Source organism: Anoplopoma fimbria, chromosome 24, assembly GCF_027596085.1.
Source record: "Anoplopoma fimbria isolate UVic2021 breed Golden Eagle Sablefish chromosome 24, Afim_UVic_2022, whole genome shotgun sequence".
In the NCBI taxonomy this organism is placed as follows: domain Eukaryota; kingdom Metazoa; phylum Chordata; class Actinopteri; order Perciformes; family Anoplopomatidae; genus Anoplopoma; species Anoplopoma fimbria.
Window position 1 is genome coordinate 18,856,500 of NC_072472.1, and position 22,616 is coordinate 18,879,115.

The following is a 22,616-nucleotide window of genomic DNA, read 5'->3' on the forward strand; positions in this document are numbered from 1 at the left end:
AATGAGTGCGGAACTTGAAGAGGTTGATCGACACAAATCAGCACAGCTTGGATTAAAATCACTTAAAGGACTAGGATTCGAGGTAAATAATGGTTTTAAAAAAAAAAGGTAAAGACCAGTATCAGCACATTTCACAGTGAGCTGAGCGGAGTGGGTGAGAGCGCAGCATTAGGTGCAGCAGTGTGTGTAATGTGATTGTCCACAGTTCGCATTGTAGTGTAGCACGGGTGATGGATTCAAACAGGCGGTCTTTACAAGAAAACGCATTTAAGGAAACCTCAAGTGGTCAAACTCAAGAGGCGCGGCATTCAAATGAATTGAACTGAGAAAACAACATCTATTGTTAAAGTTACATCTATTGTTCTCTATTGCATCAAACCGCTTTTCACAAAGCGGTTTGATTGCATGCTTACAGGAGGCTTGTAAAGGTCCTGAAATCTCCATGGCATGTAGATTATGCACCGCTTCTAATCACTGTACACTGCTAAAAAATGGTCTTTAGGACAGATCCAAGGGCCTGACGCCATCTGCCTTTTGCCATTACTGCAGTGTGTGATGGTAACAGTAAAACCCCTGTGCAGTATGCTTGGAGACAAGATGTTGGAAGATGCTATTGTCCCTAGCAACAGCCTTAGCTCTCTGTTTCATGCAGGCACAAAGCCAGGTGTAATGCTATTTTCTTCTCCATTTTACTATGCTTGTGCGTGCTTGGTACTTTTGTGCCTCCAAAGGAACCTGGATGTGCGGAGGTACGTGCGCTGAGTGGAGCAGCTGCGAATGCTTATTCAGATCAGGTGGCGTAGTGTCATCTTGGCACCAAATGGTGTGAAATTTATCCTGTTCCCACTTGCTTTATTTAGTTGAGGTGCACACATGTGAGGTTTTTCATCTAATGCACATTTAAAACAATAAATGATTAATTGAATTCATTGTTTAATACCGAATTAGCTTTTACCCAAATGGGTTATTCCTACTTACAGTATAATGTTATCTGAAACTGCTTGTAGGAGGTATGAGGTCCTTCTGTTTCAGTTCAGCGGCCGTTAAACAGCAGCAGAAGGGGGAAGACAGAAGGTGATTTGATTGGCCTTTATTATAGCACGTACCAATGGTCACCTGCTAACGTATTCCTTTAAAAAATGTAATATTCATCAAGCTCTAGACCCTTCTAACCATTCTGCTCCAAGATTGCAATTGTACATTGCCTGGCCCTTTAGCAACTGTGACAGAGGGTAAAGAGCAAACCTTAAAGATTCACCCATTAGGCAGACATTTGCAGCGCAGTCTTTAAAGCAGCAGTGAGACTGCACTTCTACAAAGCTGATACCTTGTGATAATCATAAAAGGAAAAAGAAAAAGAAACTTTTGCCATCAAATCTCCTTTTGTGTCAGCGCCAATTCAGTAATTCAGAGTTTCTGAATACTGATTATTGCATTAATAATTCATTACTTTGTATGATCTACACCTTGTCACTGCCATTTTCTTTTATTCATGGAACAAAACCCGTTCCCAGCTTCCTCGCCTCCGTCAAACTACTTTATTCTAATGACTTGTGTTAAGAAAAGCACCGATCCATTCTGAGCTTGAACAAACCTCAGGACGCTGTCGTACTTTTAGCCGTCCCCAGGGGAATCTAGATGGGTCCCTCTGTGCACATTTACTGTTGACTGAATTGTCTAGTTTGTCACAGTGATCTGGGACATTGAGGTGGTGAGTATTTTGAACCTTTTTTTAGCCTTTCTGGGACAAAGAGTCTCGGATTGAATGTACCCCCTCTTCTTCCAAAATATTGTTTTGTTTGTCCTGAGTCACACTTAGAACTTTGTGGACTATTAACTTTATAAATAAAACTTTAAAGTCTGTTTTTCTCGCTAAAAATAAATCTGTCATAATTGAGACAAGAACACTAGCAGCGGTGATCTAGTTTTTGTGGCTCCAAATGTGAGGCAGCAGTCAAAAGTTATGATGAGTTTGTCTGGGTATTCAGCAGTTTACTGTTGGCAAGTATCACTTGTCCTTCCCATCCGACAATAGAGTGAGTTCTCTGGTCTTATATTCAATGCTCTTGCTCTAGATTTCTAAAGGCTGGTGATGCCATCGACTCATTTTCTGAATGTGATAATGCTGTCTAGGGTCACGGATGGGTAAAAGCCTTTCCAGGCACGAATTAAATATTTTTCCTTTGTATCCATATTTTCATCTTCTTGCATTATTTAATCTTTCTTAAAGTACAATTTAAAAAGACAAGAAAACTCCATCCATCCCTTCTCTACGCCGTACCACCTTCCTTTTCTGGGTAACTCCCAGCATGCACTGGGCAAAAGGCAGGGAAACACCCTGGACTAGGTTGTCCATCTCTGGGAACAACCAGACACATACAGTCACACTCACATTTAAATCATCTAGGGGCAATTTAGAGTGTGCCGTTCACCTACTCTCTTTACCTTCGGACTGCAAGAGCAAAGAAAGAGCAGAGGAGTCAAAGTTGGTGAAGTGTCCTATCTAACTACGATGCTGCAGGGTTAGAGCACACGCTGGAAATAAAGGAATGGTCTCTGCTCAGGTGCTCTTTGGTTGCGCTCAGCCTGACAGAACTGTTTGTACGCTTGTGCATCAGTAAATGAGGCAATTGAAGACCAGATTTTACTGCACATGTGTGCTACCCCAATTATAAGAATTGTGACATCTCCCCTTTTAACTCTCCTTGACCCGAAGATACTGGTCACACCAGACCAGTAAAGCTGCTGCTGCTAAACCATCAGTGTATTGAAGCAGCTTTTATTGCCTATTGAATCATCATTTTATTTGTAAGAGGAAGAATGTGTGAGTTCTTAAAAAAGTTACATAGTATTGCTTTAACGCATAACATTGTTTTAATTCAAACTCTCAGTCATACATTAACAATTATCAACGATCATGTGTTATCACTTTTCTTAACAGTTCTGACTTTTGTGAGCATATCTGTCATTGGTGTGAATTAAAAATAATTACTGAATTCATAATTTTTCATAATCTACGGCTACACAAAATATCAAAACCGTATCGTTTTTTTTCTTTATGTAAATAATCTTTGAGAATTGCAATTACTACCAGTAGTTCAGGTTTAAATAGTAGAAACAAGTTGAAACGTAGAAAGCAAAACCAAACAGGATGGAAAACAACAAAAAGGATACGCTATTGATTACCCAAAAAATGCAATGAGAAAATTGTGACGTAAACCACCAGAGAAAAGCAGAGTGTAGGGCGTTCTTACCTCAGCCCGTATAACACAGTGCCATCCGGGTGCAGTCGGATCATACGGTTCTTCACCGTCACACCATGAAGAAAGGACTTCTTGTCATTAAGGAAGTAGGTGTCAGGGAGCCAAAGCTGGTCTGCTACACGGTTGTCCAGTGTCAGGTTTAGCTTCAGCTCATTATAGGCCAAACGCTTATCCCGCCAGCTCTGCTGGAAATACATTGTGATGGTGTAGTCCTGGGGGGAAAAAAACACTCTGTAAAGTCACAGACAAAAGAAAACTCAGTTGTACACAAGGTGAACTACGGGAACAATTAAGCAAAAAAACCCATTTCCTAACAAGTGCTTGATTTGAGTGAGCCCTTTATAATGAGTTTGGTTTATTGAAATGGTAGTAACACATGAACATAGATGTTAACACAGGCAAAAAACAAATAAAACTAAAATAAAAACTTTAATATCTTTGTCAATCATAAAATCACAATTGACAGACAATAACATAATGTATGCTACATATGAGAGCATAACCAAGGTGGTGTGTACTAACAGACTTAATAAAGTATAAAAAATGTAATCCATAATACATATTTTCAGTAGTTTACCACAATGTAATTTAAATAAGGGCAAAAAGAGGAATAAGCAACTCTGATAGGGCAGCAACAGAAATAACAGAAATGCATCTCCTACGAGGGCACTACAACACTGTGTTTATGCTCTCTGATCATGATTTTTTTTTTTTCACAATCATAAAAACTAGTCCAGCATTTGTAAAATAGTACATGGGTACCAAACCAATAAAGACAGCTGTGCTAGTATCTAACATTGAGACTTGCGAAATGGCAATATCTATTTGAAATGGTCTAGTAATACCCATTCCTGACTAAATGAAGAAAAACACTACATATCCCAACACCCAAGACTTTAAACTGTATTATGGCATAGAATATAACATTTGGGGAGGAAAAATACTAATACTGACAGACATAATACCACTTTCCAAGTTCAAACTACTTTGCTGTCTCCTACTGACCCCCCCATCTCCCTCTCTTGGACAAATTTCAACAATTTTCCAAGTTAATATTTTACTCGTAGTATTCTTTTTTCTTTTATTCTAAAGATGTTTAGTGATAGTAGAAAAAAGTATGATAAACATGATTTGGAATCAATGGGCATCACTTATTAATACAAACCCTTACATCCTGTTTTGTAATTAACAGTGCAATGTATTTCATATTGAAAAGAATCACTCCTGATTAAGTGAATGAACAAGCAGATTTTAATTAGCCCTCAGCCACACTACTGATAAACAACTTAATCAACCCTCTCAATCATATCTGACATTAAAAATGAGCTAATTCAAATGCAGAAATAGAAATTAGTTTGACAAAAACACAGAGCAAAAAACTTTTTGTCCCTCGACTGTCTTCAGAAATAGCAAACCAATGACGAACATTTTATTTTTGTGTGCTTTTTATTAACTATGTAAGAGCATATTTTTTCGTATATATATATTATATATAAAACCCCTCACGATATTTAATTCCTCCTATGATCTTATGATTCATAGATGTAAAAGAAAATATCTCAAGCAGATCATGAACATATCAAAGAAAAATCCCTGCTGTGGATTTCAACAGGTTGAAAAATCATTCAATCCGTTCAGAAGCAAAACCGAAACAAATAAACAAAAGAAAGAAAAATAATCTGAATCTGCCGAACCATATGGGAGGAGTCAAGCTGAGTAAAATAAAGAGCCTGCTATGAGACTGAATGACGTCACTCAGACACCGGCCATATTGCCTTCTTGACTCCTGACTGCTCTAAAGTCTGTGTCAGAGCATACAAATATGTGTTGTCTGGCTGAGTAGTGAAAGGATTACAATATGAGAAAAATATCAGTAGTTCAAGGCCTGGCCCCCCTGGTCATATTGTCCAACAATCAGAACTGGCAGTAGTTGTAGGTGGGAAGCCAGTGAGGGATCATAACACAAAACACTTTTTAACCTACCATGTTTACTTCTGAGATGGAGTCGATGCTCGCTATGTTGATGCTCATTCCTACGATGACTGGAGGACCTGAGGAAACAAAGAAAAAAAACTGTCACCTTAAAAGTACAAAAAGGATAATATGCAACTGCTGCACTTGAAATGTGTGAGCACCAAGCACAATAGAGTAGTGATGATGATGATGTTAAATTTGCACGTCAGATTTTACGTAGTGGAAAATGTTTGCAACTCAGAAGAATGGATTTCACCCGTACGCCTGATTTCAATATTCATGGTTAAAAGTCAAACATCACACAGACAACTTGCATTTTGCATTATTTGCAGATGTTGAACTAAATCGATGAAAAATTTAAATCTGTTTTTGCTGTTCAGAGAGTGTACATAAAACAGAAAGTAAAGACATGCTACTCTCAGCTTATGCTCAAGAAACAACACCGGGAAAATGCACTCATCCATCCTAATTTCTGAGCTAGCAAGGAACTGGAAGAGCAGACGGTGTCTCATTTACATGATTACAGTACATGCTGTAGACATGTAAACAGCTATGCACATCATCTCCCTTACATGGGCAGATAACACTTGGCCCACTTCAATATTCACACAATTTAAGGTTTACAAGGATTATCCATTCACAGTGCCCATGCGCCCACACTATCACTGTAAGCATGAGTAGGTGACTTCAGATGCACTGTGTGACTATGTAGTGTATAATCACATGGATAAGCTTGTGTGCAACATATTCAATTAAATGTTTCACATCGGTGTGCTTGAAACACATTTTGAATAATTGCCAAGATGATTTAAGTGTACAGTGTATAACCGTATTCCCTGACCCTTGAGCTCTCTAACCTGGAGTTAATTCGTTTTGTTGTTTTCAGCTCTTTCCAGATTAGGTTAAATCCAAATAAATTTGAAATATTTATATCACACTATAACCAATCTTGGAACTCTATTTGACGTTGATTTAACCTCTGGGGACAAAAAACATAATTAATGGGGTTCCGGTGGCGCCAGATGATTCCCCTTTCTGTGCACTGATCATTGTTTAAAGTTTGATTAGGAACTGTAAGTTATGAATGTTTCAAAAGATGCTAAATCGTTGTCAGACAATAGCCAATGGGTTCTGAGATGCATTTCTGCCAATGCATTTCCCCTCTTTTGACCAACATACAGACTGTTTAACTGCATGCAATATTATCCCGCACAAAAGCAATTGGCCAATAATAGTCGGACTACAAACGGACTACACACAGAAACTAGAATGCTTCCGATACCAAAATCTTGTCCCGTTTCCTACAGATCCTGCATTCACTTGCAAATGTCTGTTAATGGAGATAACACTACAACAACACCTTCTTGGTCAACACAGACAGTAATGCTGAAGAAGCTAGATGCAGAACTGCGGAGAGGGCCGGAGTCTATTCACAGATATTTGTTTTTCTTTCATCTGTTCTTGACTTGGTACAATTTTTAGCATGCAGCAAAATAAAGACAACCAGACCCCACTACTTGAGAAGCTGTTACCCCAGGCAGCGGACTTTGTGAGTGAAAAGACTGTTTTTGACACAGATTCTCAGTGTGTTACCATTATAAATGCTTTGTCCTTCCATGCATTTTTAAGTCCCAATGTTATCTGTAACACCTAAACACGCTCCCCCCTCGTCCCTTCCTCTTCCAACCGTGTCCGCCTTACATTGCTTCAGCGAGAATGATCAGGCCACAAAATATGAAGTGCTGACGCAGAGAACAGAAACGGCAGAAACATTTCAGTGATTGGTTTATGAGGCAGTGCTGAATCAGTATATACAGATAATGTTTCATGGTATCACAGTGGAAATGACATTAGCATAAGGATCATAAACTACACAGAAAACAGCTGTGCTTCAATATGTACATTGTGCATGTATCATCACAATCAAGAGGTACAGCACCTTCTTTTACTCAAATAGGATTTAAACTTGATGTTTATGTGCATTTTATTATCCCCCCCCGTTGTAGACCCCTTCTCTCTCTGCCACTGTTTGTCTTCGTCCGCTTCTATGACTCACAAATCCAGAACGAAACAGAACACGCTAATGACGGGAAAGGAACAGTTTTCTTACCATCCTGATCAAAATCAGCTAGAAGATAGTTGTTTGTTCTTTGTTGGATTTGTCCTTGCACATCTGTTTAGATCACTTGTTTTCACATTTACTACCTTCTTTAAAACTTTGCAAGGTCTCATTCCCCACACAGTCGTATCTGCACAATGTCACATTGAGTCTTCATTTTCTTCGTTTTTTAGACTAAGGTGGACTCTTATGGGCCACTGTGACTCACAGAAAATGGGGTGATAGATTTTTCTATGCTCAGTTGATGGATGTTTAACTCAATGTATTGTGTGTATTGTCTGTGATTGACGAGATCAGATCTTTGCCTTTACTTCTGAATCCTCTCAAAATACAACGCTTTGAAATGCAAAAATAATGTAAAAAAAGCATCTTGACAGTTACTGTAGACAGCATGTGTCATGGTGACGTTTATAGGTTGCAGACTTGCACAGTTCAGATCTCATAATATTTTTGACAATGTATAAAATGACAATATATCCCACAATAAAGAATCAAAGTGCATGAAAAGGCCATATGACTATTTTATTAGATATGGCTAAAAATACAGTCCAATCAAAGCTGTCAGTCTGCACTTTACCCTTGCTAAATATAGTGTCCATCACTGTAATAACAGCATAGACCCACAAATCCTGTGTCTGGCTTCAATCACTTAGAGAATGGAGCTCATTGTACATGCTACTGTAAGAAATAGAAGAGGATTAAGCACATCTGAGCAAAAACATTTTGTTTGACAAAATAATTTATGACAATTATTTGACCAACAACAATAAGCCAGTGTAAACTCTTGCACTGTTGGGTAAAACTTAACCAAGCGTGATGTCCACTTAGTTTAATAAATACTTAATTGGACTTAGCATCATCACATTTCAGTGTATTGCCATTCACTGCCTTGCATGGAATTATAATGGGGTCCAAGCACCTCTTGCAAAGTCCAACCAAAGTCTCACTGACCCAAAGCAAATATGGATTAAACAGGTGGTTTAACACAGGGTTGTTTGCATGCCTGGGCAGACTTATACGCCCTCCTGCCGGGCACACTGCCAGGATCCGATCCAACTTCAGACCACAGGGACCACTGAGTCTGTGTCTGCACCAACACTATTCCAAATAAATCATTCACACAAATGACGTGTCTCTTATGTTAAGCACTGTTTGCTAAAAACCTAGAGGCAAAAATCCTATGAATACACATTAACAGCCCTGACTAAACTTACTGCACACGTTTCAGTGCATGAATCCAACCGAACTCTAAGTAGCTATTGTGGTGCAGCTTGCAAATAAAAGTAGATTGGCATACATGTTCTTAAACACCACCTGGTGTTAAACACATTGCTAATTGCTTGAAAAAATATGTGGCAGCTGTGTGCTGGGCTATTTATGCACACGTTAACAAGTCGACGGAGTACTATGGATAATTCTACAGCAGTCCAAGTCAATCAGAAGTAAGCATGTTTGTTCTCAAGTTCACTGTAGAAAGAAATTATGGAATAATGTTTGCAGGCCGCCATACCAGCTGATCTAATTTGAGTAAATGGATCATAAAATATGTAATTAATTATCTTAACAGGACCATTTGGTCAAAGCTTTGATAAACCCCTAAATTAGAGAAACATGATCACAATTTAGTCATTTATTTGTAAGCACTGCTGCAAACAAAACTACAGTATGTAGTATCCTGTACTATCCTGTGCTCTCTACTGAGGTATTAGTGTCAGCAAATACTCCCCCGGAGCCTGAGGGGAGGCAGTCGTGACTGTACTCATCTGTAGCATCACATCGTTCAGGACATACAGAACTCTTGATGTAAAATGATGGTGTCTTTCTGTTTTGAGTTCAACACTACTGGATGCACCATTGGAGAGGACACACTGACCATAATATGTCCATCAGATGGTCAAAATACAAATAGTTTAAAAACTATGATGGTAAAAAACTGACATGTACACATGTAAACATGTACTCTGATTCCTCTAAATTACTTAAACATGATGTATTCCTATGGGGCCCTTCCTGCAGATATTGGTTAATTATGATGTTTCTCTTCAAATACTTGTACTAAAATATTAACTAGCCAACCACTTGACCGAGAAAAAAAAGGCTCATCTCTCCTCCCTCTTATATTCTGTAATCCTATTTCCTTCCCCCCCACTCCACCCACTACACTAAATGCCCTGAAGCTTTGTCATATTCCCTGACCCATCTCTTTAAAAAAAAGCAAAAAGTAGGGCCATTTTCCATCGCACTTTGTGAAGGCAACCAGTAACAGTTTTCCCCAGAGACGTCAAAGTACATTTGTTCGCTAGATGAAAACAGAAAGCATCAAATATCTCCCTTTCTCTCTCTCTCTTTGTGCATATTTTGACCCATCTTTAGTGAAACGGAGGCACTCACTTTGTCACCACAGCCTTCTGAAAGAAAGAAAACGCTTCCTATACTTGTACTTCACAAGTTGGGAGAACAATAACACTACTTTACATCTTAAAATAAGCATTTCTCCATTCAGTGTCAACCACCTTTTCCAACATTGTCTAGAAAATGCTTGATTTTTTTTTACCACTAAATATTTGGATACTCTTAAAAAAAATGATACTAATGAACAAATGAACAAAGTGCTCACTACAATCATCCTTCAGTCTATCCCCTGTCTGTATTTTACATAAAAGGAAGCAGTGAGTGAGTGCATGAAAACATGCCGTCCCCAGGCAAACCATATTGTCTCTGAACAATTATCGTATCAGCGTGTTAACAGTTTCCACTACTCTTCCAAGAATCTACTGAATGAGTCAACCCGCTTCTGATTTTATACCAGTGTTAGTCCAATATCACAACAGGAACAGCTTTCCACAAATATCTGATGGCGGGCTGGATATGGATGAAGTCCATTAAAACAAACAAAGACAAAGAAACAATATGCACTGATCTCTAATTGTCGCCCAGTTTTGCCTCTTGACTGAACCCATCGGTGGCCCCCTGCAGGACTGGGCACAGGGACAGCGCTCAGACAATAGAACAGATTCACTGAAATTTTACAAATGAAAGGTGCCCTGTTGGGTATTTTGAACATTTGAGGTGTGGCAGAGTATGGATTACACGTGCTACCAGCATGCACACGAGAATGCACAGGGTTGCCATGAGCACAAAGGGACCGCAAAGGGTGGTAGCAATGATTGGTGGATATACGTTGAAAAAGCAAAACCAGTCCACCAATAAATGAGGAGAAGAGGGCAACTAATCTAGGGTTTGTCTTTTAGCAATGACGACATTTAACTTTGGAGGAGCATTTCCATCTTAGTGTCTTTGTATCAGTTCATAAATAGACAACTGACACTGGCATCTATACAGATCTATTTAAATTCAATAAGCAATCATAACTTTTTAACAGCCTTACGATATATAAAATATGGCAGCATTTTGCAGTGATTCCTCCAGATTCAGTTAAAGAATAGTTGGAAATTTGCTCATTTGCTTTCTTGAAAGTTTGATATAGTTCCATTCCCATATCTGTCGGGTAAATATCCACACACAGCAACGGTCTGTTAGCTTAGCTTAGCATCAATACTGGATGCTAAGCAAAGGTTACAAAATCCGCCAATATCAGCTCTATTAAAGCTTAGTAATTAACCTGTTTTATATCTATTTAGTTTAATATGTACCACAATAAAACAAATAAGCCCTGTCGGTTCCCACAAGGCTACTGCTGTCCTTTTACTCATGACTAACTATAGAAATAAAGTGAAAGCATACAAATTTAAAGTACAAGTCATTTTTTTGATGACATGGTTTTAAGTTTTCTTCCACCCTTGCTTTGCAAGTATTAGTATCAAGAAACTATCCATTTAATTCCCCCATTCAATTTCCGTATAGGAAAGGTATCAATCAATAATAATTTATGCGCAAAATATGAGCTTCAACCATTATCTAAAATTTGCTCAGGGAGTATGAGCTATTCTGACACATTCCAACAGTTTACCATAGCACTTGGCAGCATCAAGATAGGACATACAATTAATCCTCAAGCTTTCTCTATGTCAACAGAGATGACTATTATTAAATAGAATAAGAGAATTAACTCTGGGAGAAACACAATCAAGTCATGAACTACATTCAGTTCCTTTAGAGCTGAGAGACCTGGAAAACTGACAGCGTATCGACAGTCAACAAGAAAAAAACGAAGACCATACACTTCGGTGCCAATGAATTATTGATCACTAAGTGCAAAATGATTGAGAAATTGCCCAATAGTTTTCTTAAAGGAGAGGTATTTTCCAGCTTTTTTGACAGAGTGCTCGTACTATTGTACGGCATGAGCTTGTTATTATTTTACCAAAGTCATCTTGTTACAGGCTGTTCTATTTATTGTGAGGACAATTAACAAACACAAACTAGTCCTTTAACGAAATCATTATATATGATCAATCTCTGTGATTGTGTCTCAGTAATGCAACCCTGGATATCATTACCTCATCAGATATCCTTCCTATTAGAGTATAAATTATGTGCTAATGACTTTGACAGTACCTTGTCCCAAAAGAGCCATCTAGCAGAACTAAAGGCGATCAATTGAACAATATATCAAAAACAAATGGTATTTTTATTGCATAATAAAATGGCATTCACTCTTCAAAAAAGAGCAATGATGCTTGATGGAATCATGTACACATTGTAAGCAGGGAAATAACTACTGTTTAGCCTTCTGGGGTGTCATGGGCCTAATTCCTCTTATCTTTATTGAGAAATGCATCCTTAGTAATACTAACATAACTGCATTTAAAACTAAACGCTGTACCATTTACATTACGTGCTTACTGAATGGTGCTGCCTGCCTGATGATCCCCATGGTAACAGTTTACAATTAGCACACCATCCTCACAACATCTAAAGTGTGTTTCTGGATCGGATGATTGACCTGGATCACGGATGAGGGAATTAGTAGCAAGGTTGGGAACCCTGCGATGACGATAGCTGCTAAATTCAGGATCTGGATTCCCTAGATGGATCAAAAACCAGACAGTCACGCATCTCGCTGGGCTCGTCATGTTTCCAATCCTCGTTGACATTTGCTTTTTTACTTTATTTATTTATCCTATTCCTTCTCCGCTTATTATGTATGTATTCTGTCCTCTCAACTCCAACAATGTGTCTCCACATTCAGCTTCAAGTCTGACGGACTCATCTAGCCTCAGGGCAGACAAGTTAAACTGTAGTGGGCGGTGAGGCTGCCCTATTTAATGATTTCCTTGGTGATGTAAGTTCAGATGAAAATATAATATACATATAATAATATATATATATATATATATATATATATATATATATATATATATATATATATATATATATATATATATATATATATATAATAATATATATATATATATATATATATATATAAGTTCAGTGTCTGGGATTGGCCATCATGTTTTTTTCTATTCTGAGCCACCTACCACAGTAGCCGGACCTTAGATGTCTTACACCTCCAAATCACAGTGATATCATGTCAGTGTTGTAGAAATCTAACAAATGCTTTAGAAATCATTCTTGGTTGTACACAGAATAAACCTGATTCAGACAGCTATTCCATGTCACTGTAACGCCAGCTATAGACCTAGGCTGGAGAGGCATCAATAATGTGGTGTCATACCTAACCTGATGGCTGCTTGACAGATAAGCAAAAATCATGAAGTGCTTTTATTATGGATGTCAATGTCAACCAAAGCTCCTACTGTACACCTATTATTTTTTCCTCAGAGATAAAATATGTAGACATGAACAACTTCATCTTCTATCTCTGACAAACTCTGATATTGGTTTCTTTATATATGTATTAGAATTATTTACTAATGTACAAAAAGCAAACTTGCAGTGCACTGAAATGAAACACTGCATGATTGTTCATGTGTTTGCCAACATTACCTGTATATTAATTTAGTGATGAGAAAAGCATCACTAAATCTTTAGATTTTTCATGGAGATTGGCAGGATAGGACACATCAGGCCTTTGCTTACTCCGGCCTAATGGTGAACATTGTTAGTTTAAGTCTTGAGAAACGTTATATAAGATATGTCTTCTATTTGAATAATTGCTGGCTTAATCAGACGTAGGGGCAGTAGGGCGGCGTTGTTTCAGGGACTCATCAGAGTCCCTTGTCAGAGTAATGTGAAGACCACATGGGCTCAGAAAACATGTGATCAAGGCAGAGACTGAGGAGGATGCAGAGAGAGTCGTAGCTCCCTGCTGACACCCATTGCTTGTGTTTTGTATTTGGCAAACTTGAAATTTTGCAAACCTGAAAAAGGTATTACATTAGTATTTTGAACATTAATAACGTCTGCGTTAAACATTGCAGTGATTTTAAACACAACCTTTAATCTCATGACGTGTCTGAAACAAAAGAAAAGTGCACTGCAAAAGATCACATCAATCAACATCAACAATAAAAAAGACAGATTTCTTTCTCCACTTATGAAAGGCCTCATCAGTCTGATATCTGAAAGCAACCACAAGAGGGCAACATTATGATATTCCCTCACAATGTCCACTGCTTATAAATTGGATATTTTAATAAATGGAGCGGCATAAATTACCAGCAAACAGGTGCTGAGATTAGGGGCTGAGTTAAATCTTTTGGCATATCTGGGTTGATTCTGTACTCGTGCCAAGAAAAAATTAGTTTTCAGCCGACGAGAAGACATCTCGTTGCACCGCATTCAGCACCAGTACGTGATGAAATCTGATTAAAGAGGCTCCTTAAGGAAGCTAGACAGTCACAGATACGGTTTTATACAGTCAACATAGGAAGGAGAAGCTCCGTTTTTCCCCAACATCGATGTTTACCAGTAAAACCTTTCATGATGTTTACATTTCATGTAAATATGGAGCATTCTAATATTCAGTGCGCCACAACTTCCAGTCCAGAGAGTGGGAATATATCAAACTGGATAAATTGCATTTGGATCGTGGATAGCGTTGTCATGTTATTCCACAGATACTGTCAGTTGTAAAAACCTGTCAGTTCTGAAAGCAAATTTGGTAGACAGCAAAGAAAACACCACTCTGCCTCTTATATAAAAAAAAACCTCTGATAATCAACCCATTGCCTAGCAACAGAGGGTTCCATAGCAACTGTGCAGCATTTTCCCTACAGTGTGGCAAGAGAAGCATGATGATTTATCCAGTCGTGTCTGTGTTTGCTTTTATTTTCAATGGCCACTGCCCTCATGAAGCCCTTTTTACCAATAAATTAACAAATAGAACTACATGTTACATTGCAGGGAAGAATTCGTGGAGAATTCGTGGAGAATTCTTCCCCTGCATTTAATACAGTGGCCTCATCATTTCTTTCCATCGCAGCAGAGAGCAACCGATGCAATTACATTGAATGCAGAAAAGGTTTATAAAAAACAAAGGGTGTCTTTGATAGGCATCGACAGTGACCAAATAGAGAAGATCTACAAAAGTAACAATGACACCTCAAAATTTAACACTGTTTATGACGGGTCTATTGGATTCAACGCCATTACTGTAGACTACATTGTGAGTGATTTCTTATTATGATCACTCAGGAAAACACATCTATGCTTGGCTGTGATGTGCGTATCACAAGGCTTAGATGCTTAAAATATTCCTTTTGAGCTCTTGCGTAAATGTGAAAAGTTTGAGATCGAACAACACAGCCAAACTCTGCCACACTTAACATCCTAACTTAGGGTAGTGAACATCAGCTATGGGTATGTAAAACCCTTCCAAATATTCTAAAATATGGTTGGCAATTATATTTCTAAAAAAGGGCTCACTTAAATCTTAGTATGTGGAACCTAAAGGCTGGTAACAAACATATAACATCAATAGAATTGGACTAATCATCATGCTAGTTGTTTATATGAAAATATGTGGATTGCATACATTAAGAGGTTATGAATGTGGAGGGTCTTTTTGAAGGAAGCTAACTAGGGTAACTACTGTAGTTGTCTGTGCTGGCTAATTTTATTTATGCTGCACCTTCAAGTCCTTAAATATCCATCAACATTGTGTTGGGTGGTGCTGTATTAAATTTGCAATGCAGAAATCATCAACATTTTAAGAAATATAGATAGGTAAGGCATATAAACTCTTTAAGCTCTTTTTTTCTATATAGCCATATATTAAATATAATTTTATAATTCTTCCAATTTCTACATGCTCCTCTTCAGGGTTGGGAAGTCACCGGTCTATCACACGGCTAACACGCATATATACTGACAAACACGTTCCCACCTTCGGGCAACTCAATTCAGAGTTTCCAGTTGACCTAACCTGCATGTCTCTGGACTGTGGGAGGAATCTGGAGCAGCCGGAGGAGACCCACTCAGACATGGAGCGAGCATGTAGACTCCACACAGAAAGATCACAGTCCCGAACAGATTGGCAGATTGGAACCCAGGGCCTTCTTGCTGTGAGGCGACAGACCTAACCGCTGAGGCACCATGTGGTCTTAATAAATATTCAAAAACATTTATAGGTCGTGTAATTGTTTCCCCTCCACAGTGTTCACCAGCAGCCATTTCAAAATAAAATGCTTGCTTACTGCACGGCAGTAGAAGGTAAAACACTAGGAAAGTATAATATTACACCTCCACTGTCATTTGTTTGTGTATTTCTCATATATATATACAAACATTCAGCAATCACTGTTTTTTAACAAAGGCAATGCTTCCTCCTCTTTTTAAAGCCTTTCAAACTGAAAAATAGATATAGAACAAAGATATACATTAAATACATATTTGCCACTTACAAATACCCAGGTGGAGTTAGGGTTACATTTTCATTTAACATTTCTTCCAAAGTATCTTTTTGTAATTGTTAGACTATGGGGAATTTATATGCATGCAAAAAAATTATTAGTCTATAACATGCTGCCTTGCGTTCAATGGACCTCACTGTGTTTACAGAGAAAAAACTTGCATGTTGATTTTTATCACTAAAACTTGAGTGGGTAAAATGTAGCAGTACATATTCAGTTTACCGACAGATTAATCCAGTAGCTATAACACTAGATCAACCTCTGATTCCTGTATGTTTTGTGTCTGTTGCTGTGTTTTGGTATGTTTTTCATTATGATCCGTCCCCCTTTGGACGTATATGAAAACTTTTTACTCGCTGCCTTTCTTGTGCAGAACTCCCTGCCTGATATTGTATCTCAATGGATTCTTTCTGATTAAATAAAGGATATATCCCAAAAATACAAACATACAATCAGACAAAGACGTTCTGTGCTTTTAACACGATATATTTAATATGTCTGAAAAACGAATTAGCCTTTTATTGTGGGCTGCATGCAGTATAGCATTACACCACATTAAGGGTTTTGCATAACTTTTACATGAAGACGATGATGAACAGACTCGGATGTTTTGGTTGCAAATTTAACATTGGTCATAACCAAGTAAAAGAAAAAGAAGATATACACTGATTATTCTAGAAATAAAAGGGTTTTGTTGTTTTATAATTATATCTGCAGTAAAAAAGGTTGGTGTTGGAAATGGTACACTTGATATTTCAGCATTTGTAGTAGAGTCCCCCGTGTGATTTGGTCTAAGCCATGCTGCTCAGTTTTATTGCCCAACAGGCCAACAGGAGACCAACTGACTTGACACGGCGATTCATCTTGCAGCTCTGCTTAATGTTTTTTTTCTTGAGGCCTAATTAATCGTGTCATATATTTCCAACTCCAGTCATATAACCTGGACAGTTTCTATATCCATCAATTCTATTATTATATAAAGTCACTCACAAGTTGTTGTTTTTTTTGAGAAAACTTTAAAATGCTTCAAGTTATCTTCAAAATGTCAATTTTATTAGTCTTTGATCCATTAGATCATTGTCTTCCCCGTGCTTTCAGAACTGCTGGTCCCACATTGAAAGAAATATCACATGCATGTAATAGTGAATGATACTGTATATTTTTCATTATATTTATTTTTCTATAAATATACAGAAAAATGTTATGGCAACTACTGTACGGATGGAGAAACGGCAAGGTAAGATTAGTGATAGCTGGTGAATAAAGGGAAATCATTTAAGCAGCTCTGGCACGACGAGTGAAAGAGGACAGAGGAGAAGGAAAAAGAAAATGATGAGGTAAAACAGGAGAGCAGAGGCAGTACATCACAGGAAGCCAGAGAGACAGGGGATAAGTAAAGGTGGCCTCATCTTATCGTCCTATCCTGTCACAAACCTCCATTTGATACATGAAACCTACTTTGATTCCACACCAACACGCTGCTGCATATGAACAATGCTTCTTACTTACATACACATATTTTGTCAGTGAATTATGAAAACACTGCAAATATTACCGGCTGCCTTTCCAACTCATAAATTACAATCCTATGAGGACCATTATTTAAGTACTCCAAAGGGATAAAGAGTGAATTACAATAGAATAGTTTAGTTTAATTACATTTAATTTAGCGTATTTTAGCTTAGTCACGTAAATAAAATATAGTTAAAAAATATAAAGTTTATGTTTAGTGCAATTATAATGCCTGAGATGTTACATAGTTGGTGCATTTTTGGGGAAATATCTAAACAAGTTAGTATATTAAACAATTAATGCCCATTCTCTTGTAAGTTTTGGTCGAATGGTGAGATGTCTATACTGGAAACAGCTAAAGGAAATCAATTGGAGATAACATTAGAGTACTCCAAATGATGCTTCTATCTTCTAAAGATGTGCAGAGCTGGATTTGATATGTTGCACAAAGAAAGGACGGTATGTACAGTACAAGATAGTGTGAGTCATGATTCAGTTTCAAACTCAAATTTTAAATAAAAAAGAAGACCCTGGAAGGTTAGTTTCTTTTATAAAGAAATGATGTACAGTGTGGGCATTTGAGGACAAAGTGTGCGCGTTTCAGGATTTATCCTGGAGCCATTGGGAAACTTATTGGCTAAAGAAGTGTATGATTAATTTATGACCCAACTTCTAATTAATATATTTAACAACCTAATTTATTCAGCAAGTCACACATTGGCAGTTTTAATCAATGCCATCGTTTCCATGTCCCTCTATGATTTTGAAGTGAACATTTTGAAGTTTGGACAAGTGGGAATGGTAAAGATTTTTAGGTATTGGAAAAGACAGTCTCTGTCTCCTTCAAAGCTAATCTCCTGAGTGACCCTACATGTGCAGTAAATCCCAGTTGCTTCAGTGGCATGCCGTGTAATGGTAAGTCCTGCTGAAGCTGCCTGCGTAATTACATTAACCTGTGGTAATTATGTGTAGATCCTCCCCAACGATCATGGCTAATGTGTCTCAAGGGACTAGGATTCATTCATTAATTCTTTATTAATATATTAATTTGTGGACATTACATTAACTCTGGTGTGCGTGCAAGTGAATAAGTGATCATATTGGTGGCTGCCATTTAAAAAATTGTGTTTTTATTACCTCTGATTCTTTCCACTGGCTTGTTCAAGATGTTATGACAAATACAGCGACCAAAGAACGTTTTAAGAAGGCAACCATAGATCATAAAATGTGAAATACTGGAGCGCCCTGGAAGCTGAGAGGTTAAGGCCCCGACGATGAATCGTAACGTCCTTGGGTGACGTCTGGCCCGGGACCTTTGTATGACATCCCCCCATACATTTCCCCTTACGTCATCTCTCTAATCCCATGAGGATAAAAATTACATTATTAAACTGGATTCTGGGTTTTCCCTTCATGTTTATACAGTCCTGCCATAAAGAAATTACCTAAATGAAAATAAAAATGACAAACAGCTACAAAATTAATATTACTAACTGTCATTGTCTTTTGACCAGTGCAGGATCTAAAAGAGGTACAGTAGGATTTAAGAGAATTATGAGAATGTTGAATGCGAGAAACATATGCGTCACATATTACACTTATTTTTTACCCATATGAATTTGACAAATAATCTTTGCTTCTCCCACACTTCCATCTAGAGTTTCGAGTTAATTTATCTGCACATGAAATGATGTGCAGATAAACAGCAAAGGAACAGAGAAAGTCACATTGTGCAGGTGAGATAAAAAAAGAAAGTCAGAAAAAACTAAAATCTTCTCACCTCAAACAAAACAAAGACAAAACAATGTGACAAACAAAAGTCAACAGAGCTGGATAACAGCCTCTAAATGACAGACTGAAAAACAAGGAAAAAATAGTATATCAAAAACAAACGGTATAAATGTAAAGTGAGGACACCAAGATAAACTCACAGAGACCAAAATGGAAAAATTGGAATCAAAAGGAAAAGGTATATTGTGTGCTGGTGTGTGCTCAAAGACGGAGGGGAAATAGAGAAGGTGTGTTGTGCGTTTAGCTCATCAGCCAGTTGATTCGTACGTCTATATTTGAACTGTGACCTTAGAGGCAAAATGGACCGATCTATTCCAGATGCTTTTAATGGAGACCAGACAGCATAAATTATAAACTAAATGAGCACTTTGCAGGTAGTAAATGAAGGCAGTCCAGAAGACATTGGTACTACACTATACATGTATGACGTACACAGCATTACGAGCCAAATCAGCAGAACAACAGACTGTCGGGTTGACATAAGAACACACGTTCAAGTAATTACCCAGTTTTTGCTCAATATTTGGAGGTACAGCTTTGTTTTAAGGTAATGCGCATGATTGTAACGCAGCTCTTGTTGCAGGGTAGTTACTTGAATCATATGCCGCAAAATGAGCTGTATCAGTGGGGTAAGGTAGTTGCAACGGGCCCCAGTGCACACTGGTTACTAGTTAGGAAGCAGGCACATACACACACACCATTAGGCATATATATATATTTTCCCACAATGTTTGTGTTGGAATCTACAGAAAAATGTGTTTCTTAGGTTAAAGCAGAGAGGTACAATACTCAGGACAGGTTTATTGATATCGTATCGTCTCGTTCACGATCTATTACAGACTTAACATTGGACGTCACCATACACATAACTCAGCAATAATCATTGCATATCTGTATGACAAAAATGCCACAGAAAAAAACAAGTAATTCATTCAATAGATGTTTTTTAGAATTCATTTGTAGTTTTTATTGTTTATATAAGCATTTTATTTAGTTATAGATTTCTTCGCAAATCTTTATTGAGGGCATATATAGAAAATTGCCCCCCTTTTAATTTAACTGAATTCTTCTTTCACACAGGCTTTCTTCCAAGGTGCCAAACTGAATGAATGGCAAAGGCCCGTTCTCTGCTCAACACATGGTTAGAGGGTCGGCTCTCTATATGGGCCCCCAACCCCACAGGCCACAGTGTACTGTCTGTCCATATTTATTCCCTTCATGCTATGCTAAGGATATGTGCAAAAACCTTGGCAACTACTTTGAAAACGCTTGGACCTGAATATCACTCTGCTTCCTGCATTGTCACTGAATATCACCATGGCCAAAATAATGATGCGTAACAGTTGAATGTAACTGACATGACACAAAAAGGTGTCTAGGTTATTTTCTATATCAGAGCACCTCAGAGTGCATTATCATGATAATACCAAGGTCTACGCAGCACAAAGCAGAAAGTTCTGTTGCTATGGTTACCTGCAGTTCAAAGGTTGGCCACCAAACTCGTGACTACAACTATCGTTTGTGTGTGGCGTCCTGAAATCATCTTTAGCCTCTGTACTGTGAGTATCTCCAGGAGAAATGGAATATTTTAGCCGTGTACAGAGATAGAGGGATTTAAATAAAATCCTTTGCATTTGATTGGACAGCTAAAAAAGTGGGCGGGTTAAATACGAAGTTACAGAGTACTGTGGCTCTACACACACCTCCCTTGTCACGAAAAGGTGCAGATTGATTGATGTATGGATGTCATGATATTATTGTTTGAAAGTGGTTGGTACCAGATTACTTAAGAACACGGTATATACTTTGTTTTACAGGATGAAAAATTATTGGATTTTATTATAACAATATGTAATTTATGTGCTTAAACTGTTTAATAGGTGCACAAAGACCAAGGATAGGATCTAAAAGGGTTCAAAATGCACTTTTTCATTTCATCTCGACTTGAAATGAATATTATTAGCTGGAAGACGGGGCCCAAGCAATCAGCAAACAACATTTTACTGTTTATTTTAGACCTGACACTGCAATTGGTTTAAATTCACAGATAAACCACAAACGGTTAATCTTTTCTTGATATTCAAAATGTTCTAGTATATCCTGAGCTAGCGCATACTAATGCGGGAATGGTACAAATTGAAAGAATAGATAGATAGTGTATACTAGTATAGTAGTGAACAAAGGAGGCCAAACATCAGAGAGGAGGCAACTACAAAGGCCACTTATTATCAAGATCTCTGACCTAAAGCGTATTTGTGAACCATAATGTCTAGCTTTTATGTTTTTAATATTTCTCTTATATTGTTGACTTCGACATCTTCAATCTCCCTTCCTGTTTTTCCCCTCCAGCTCTGCATGGTGCACACATCATATTTATGTGGAAGCCGTTTCCTACAGCCGGCTTTTAGGAGTTCAATAATGAGATGGGCTTTTAAGCGTGCTTCCTGGTAGTGAGGATGACAGCATCTATCTCCAGATGCTGTAAATGACATTTCTCTCCCTGTTTATCTATGTGAAACAATTGGATAGCTGCATCTTGCCCTTGGCCAGCCTATCCTAGCCCTGTCAAGGGTACACCTCCCATCAATCACTGCAGGTTCAAAAAACGTGTGTCCTTGGGGACCTTAAGAGGAGATGGGAAACGGGGGAAAAAAACAGCCCAGCATGCAGGATGCCTCCTCAAAGTCTGACCTAGGGTTTTTGTACTTTGCAGTCCACTGCGATACATCCTGGTGCAATTCTATCAACATTTTTCTCCTTCATTTCAAAGTTGCTGAAAACAACAATTTGAATGGGAAGATGAAGTATGTCATTTCTCCTGCGTGCTATCTCTCAGCACCCTTGCCCCCCTCTGCCTGCCTACATACACACCTCATTTAATTCAAATAGAAAATCTAAGTGAAGGGAGAAGGGAAAAGTGCCCAGCTTGAGCATTTTTCCTGTGTTTCCTCTGAAATAAATCATGGGGCGTTCTCTCTTCATCAGGATAGATACCACTTGTTCATGCCTGAACATCCATCCTGGGATTCTGACAACACACTCCTGTTTTGCGCTGAATAGGCATTACTTCGAGACTGAGTTACAACGGCCTGTGCTATCCGCCCGTATGCAAAGTGCCCCGCCATCTGACATGTGGCAGCACACTGACTAAAGAATTGTCCTCAGTATTGCAAAAGC

At 38.1% G+C, this 22,616-nt stretch overlaps 1 protein-coding gene across 1 annotated transcript in view; it reads right to left on the reverse strand.

Moving 5' to 3' along the window:
• gabrb4 (gamma-aminobutyric acid type A receptor subunit beta4) overlaps positions 1-22,616 on the reverse strand; it is a 47,635-nt gene that overhangs the window by 11,972 nt on the left and 13,047 nt on the right. The window contains 2 exon segments of the mRNA XM_054625642.1: positions 3,255-3,475; positions 5,247-5,314. Coding sequence (XP_054481617.1) covers positions 3,255-3,475; positions 5,247-5,314 — 289 coding nt within the window.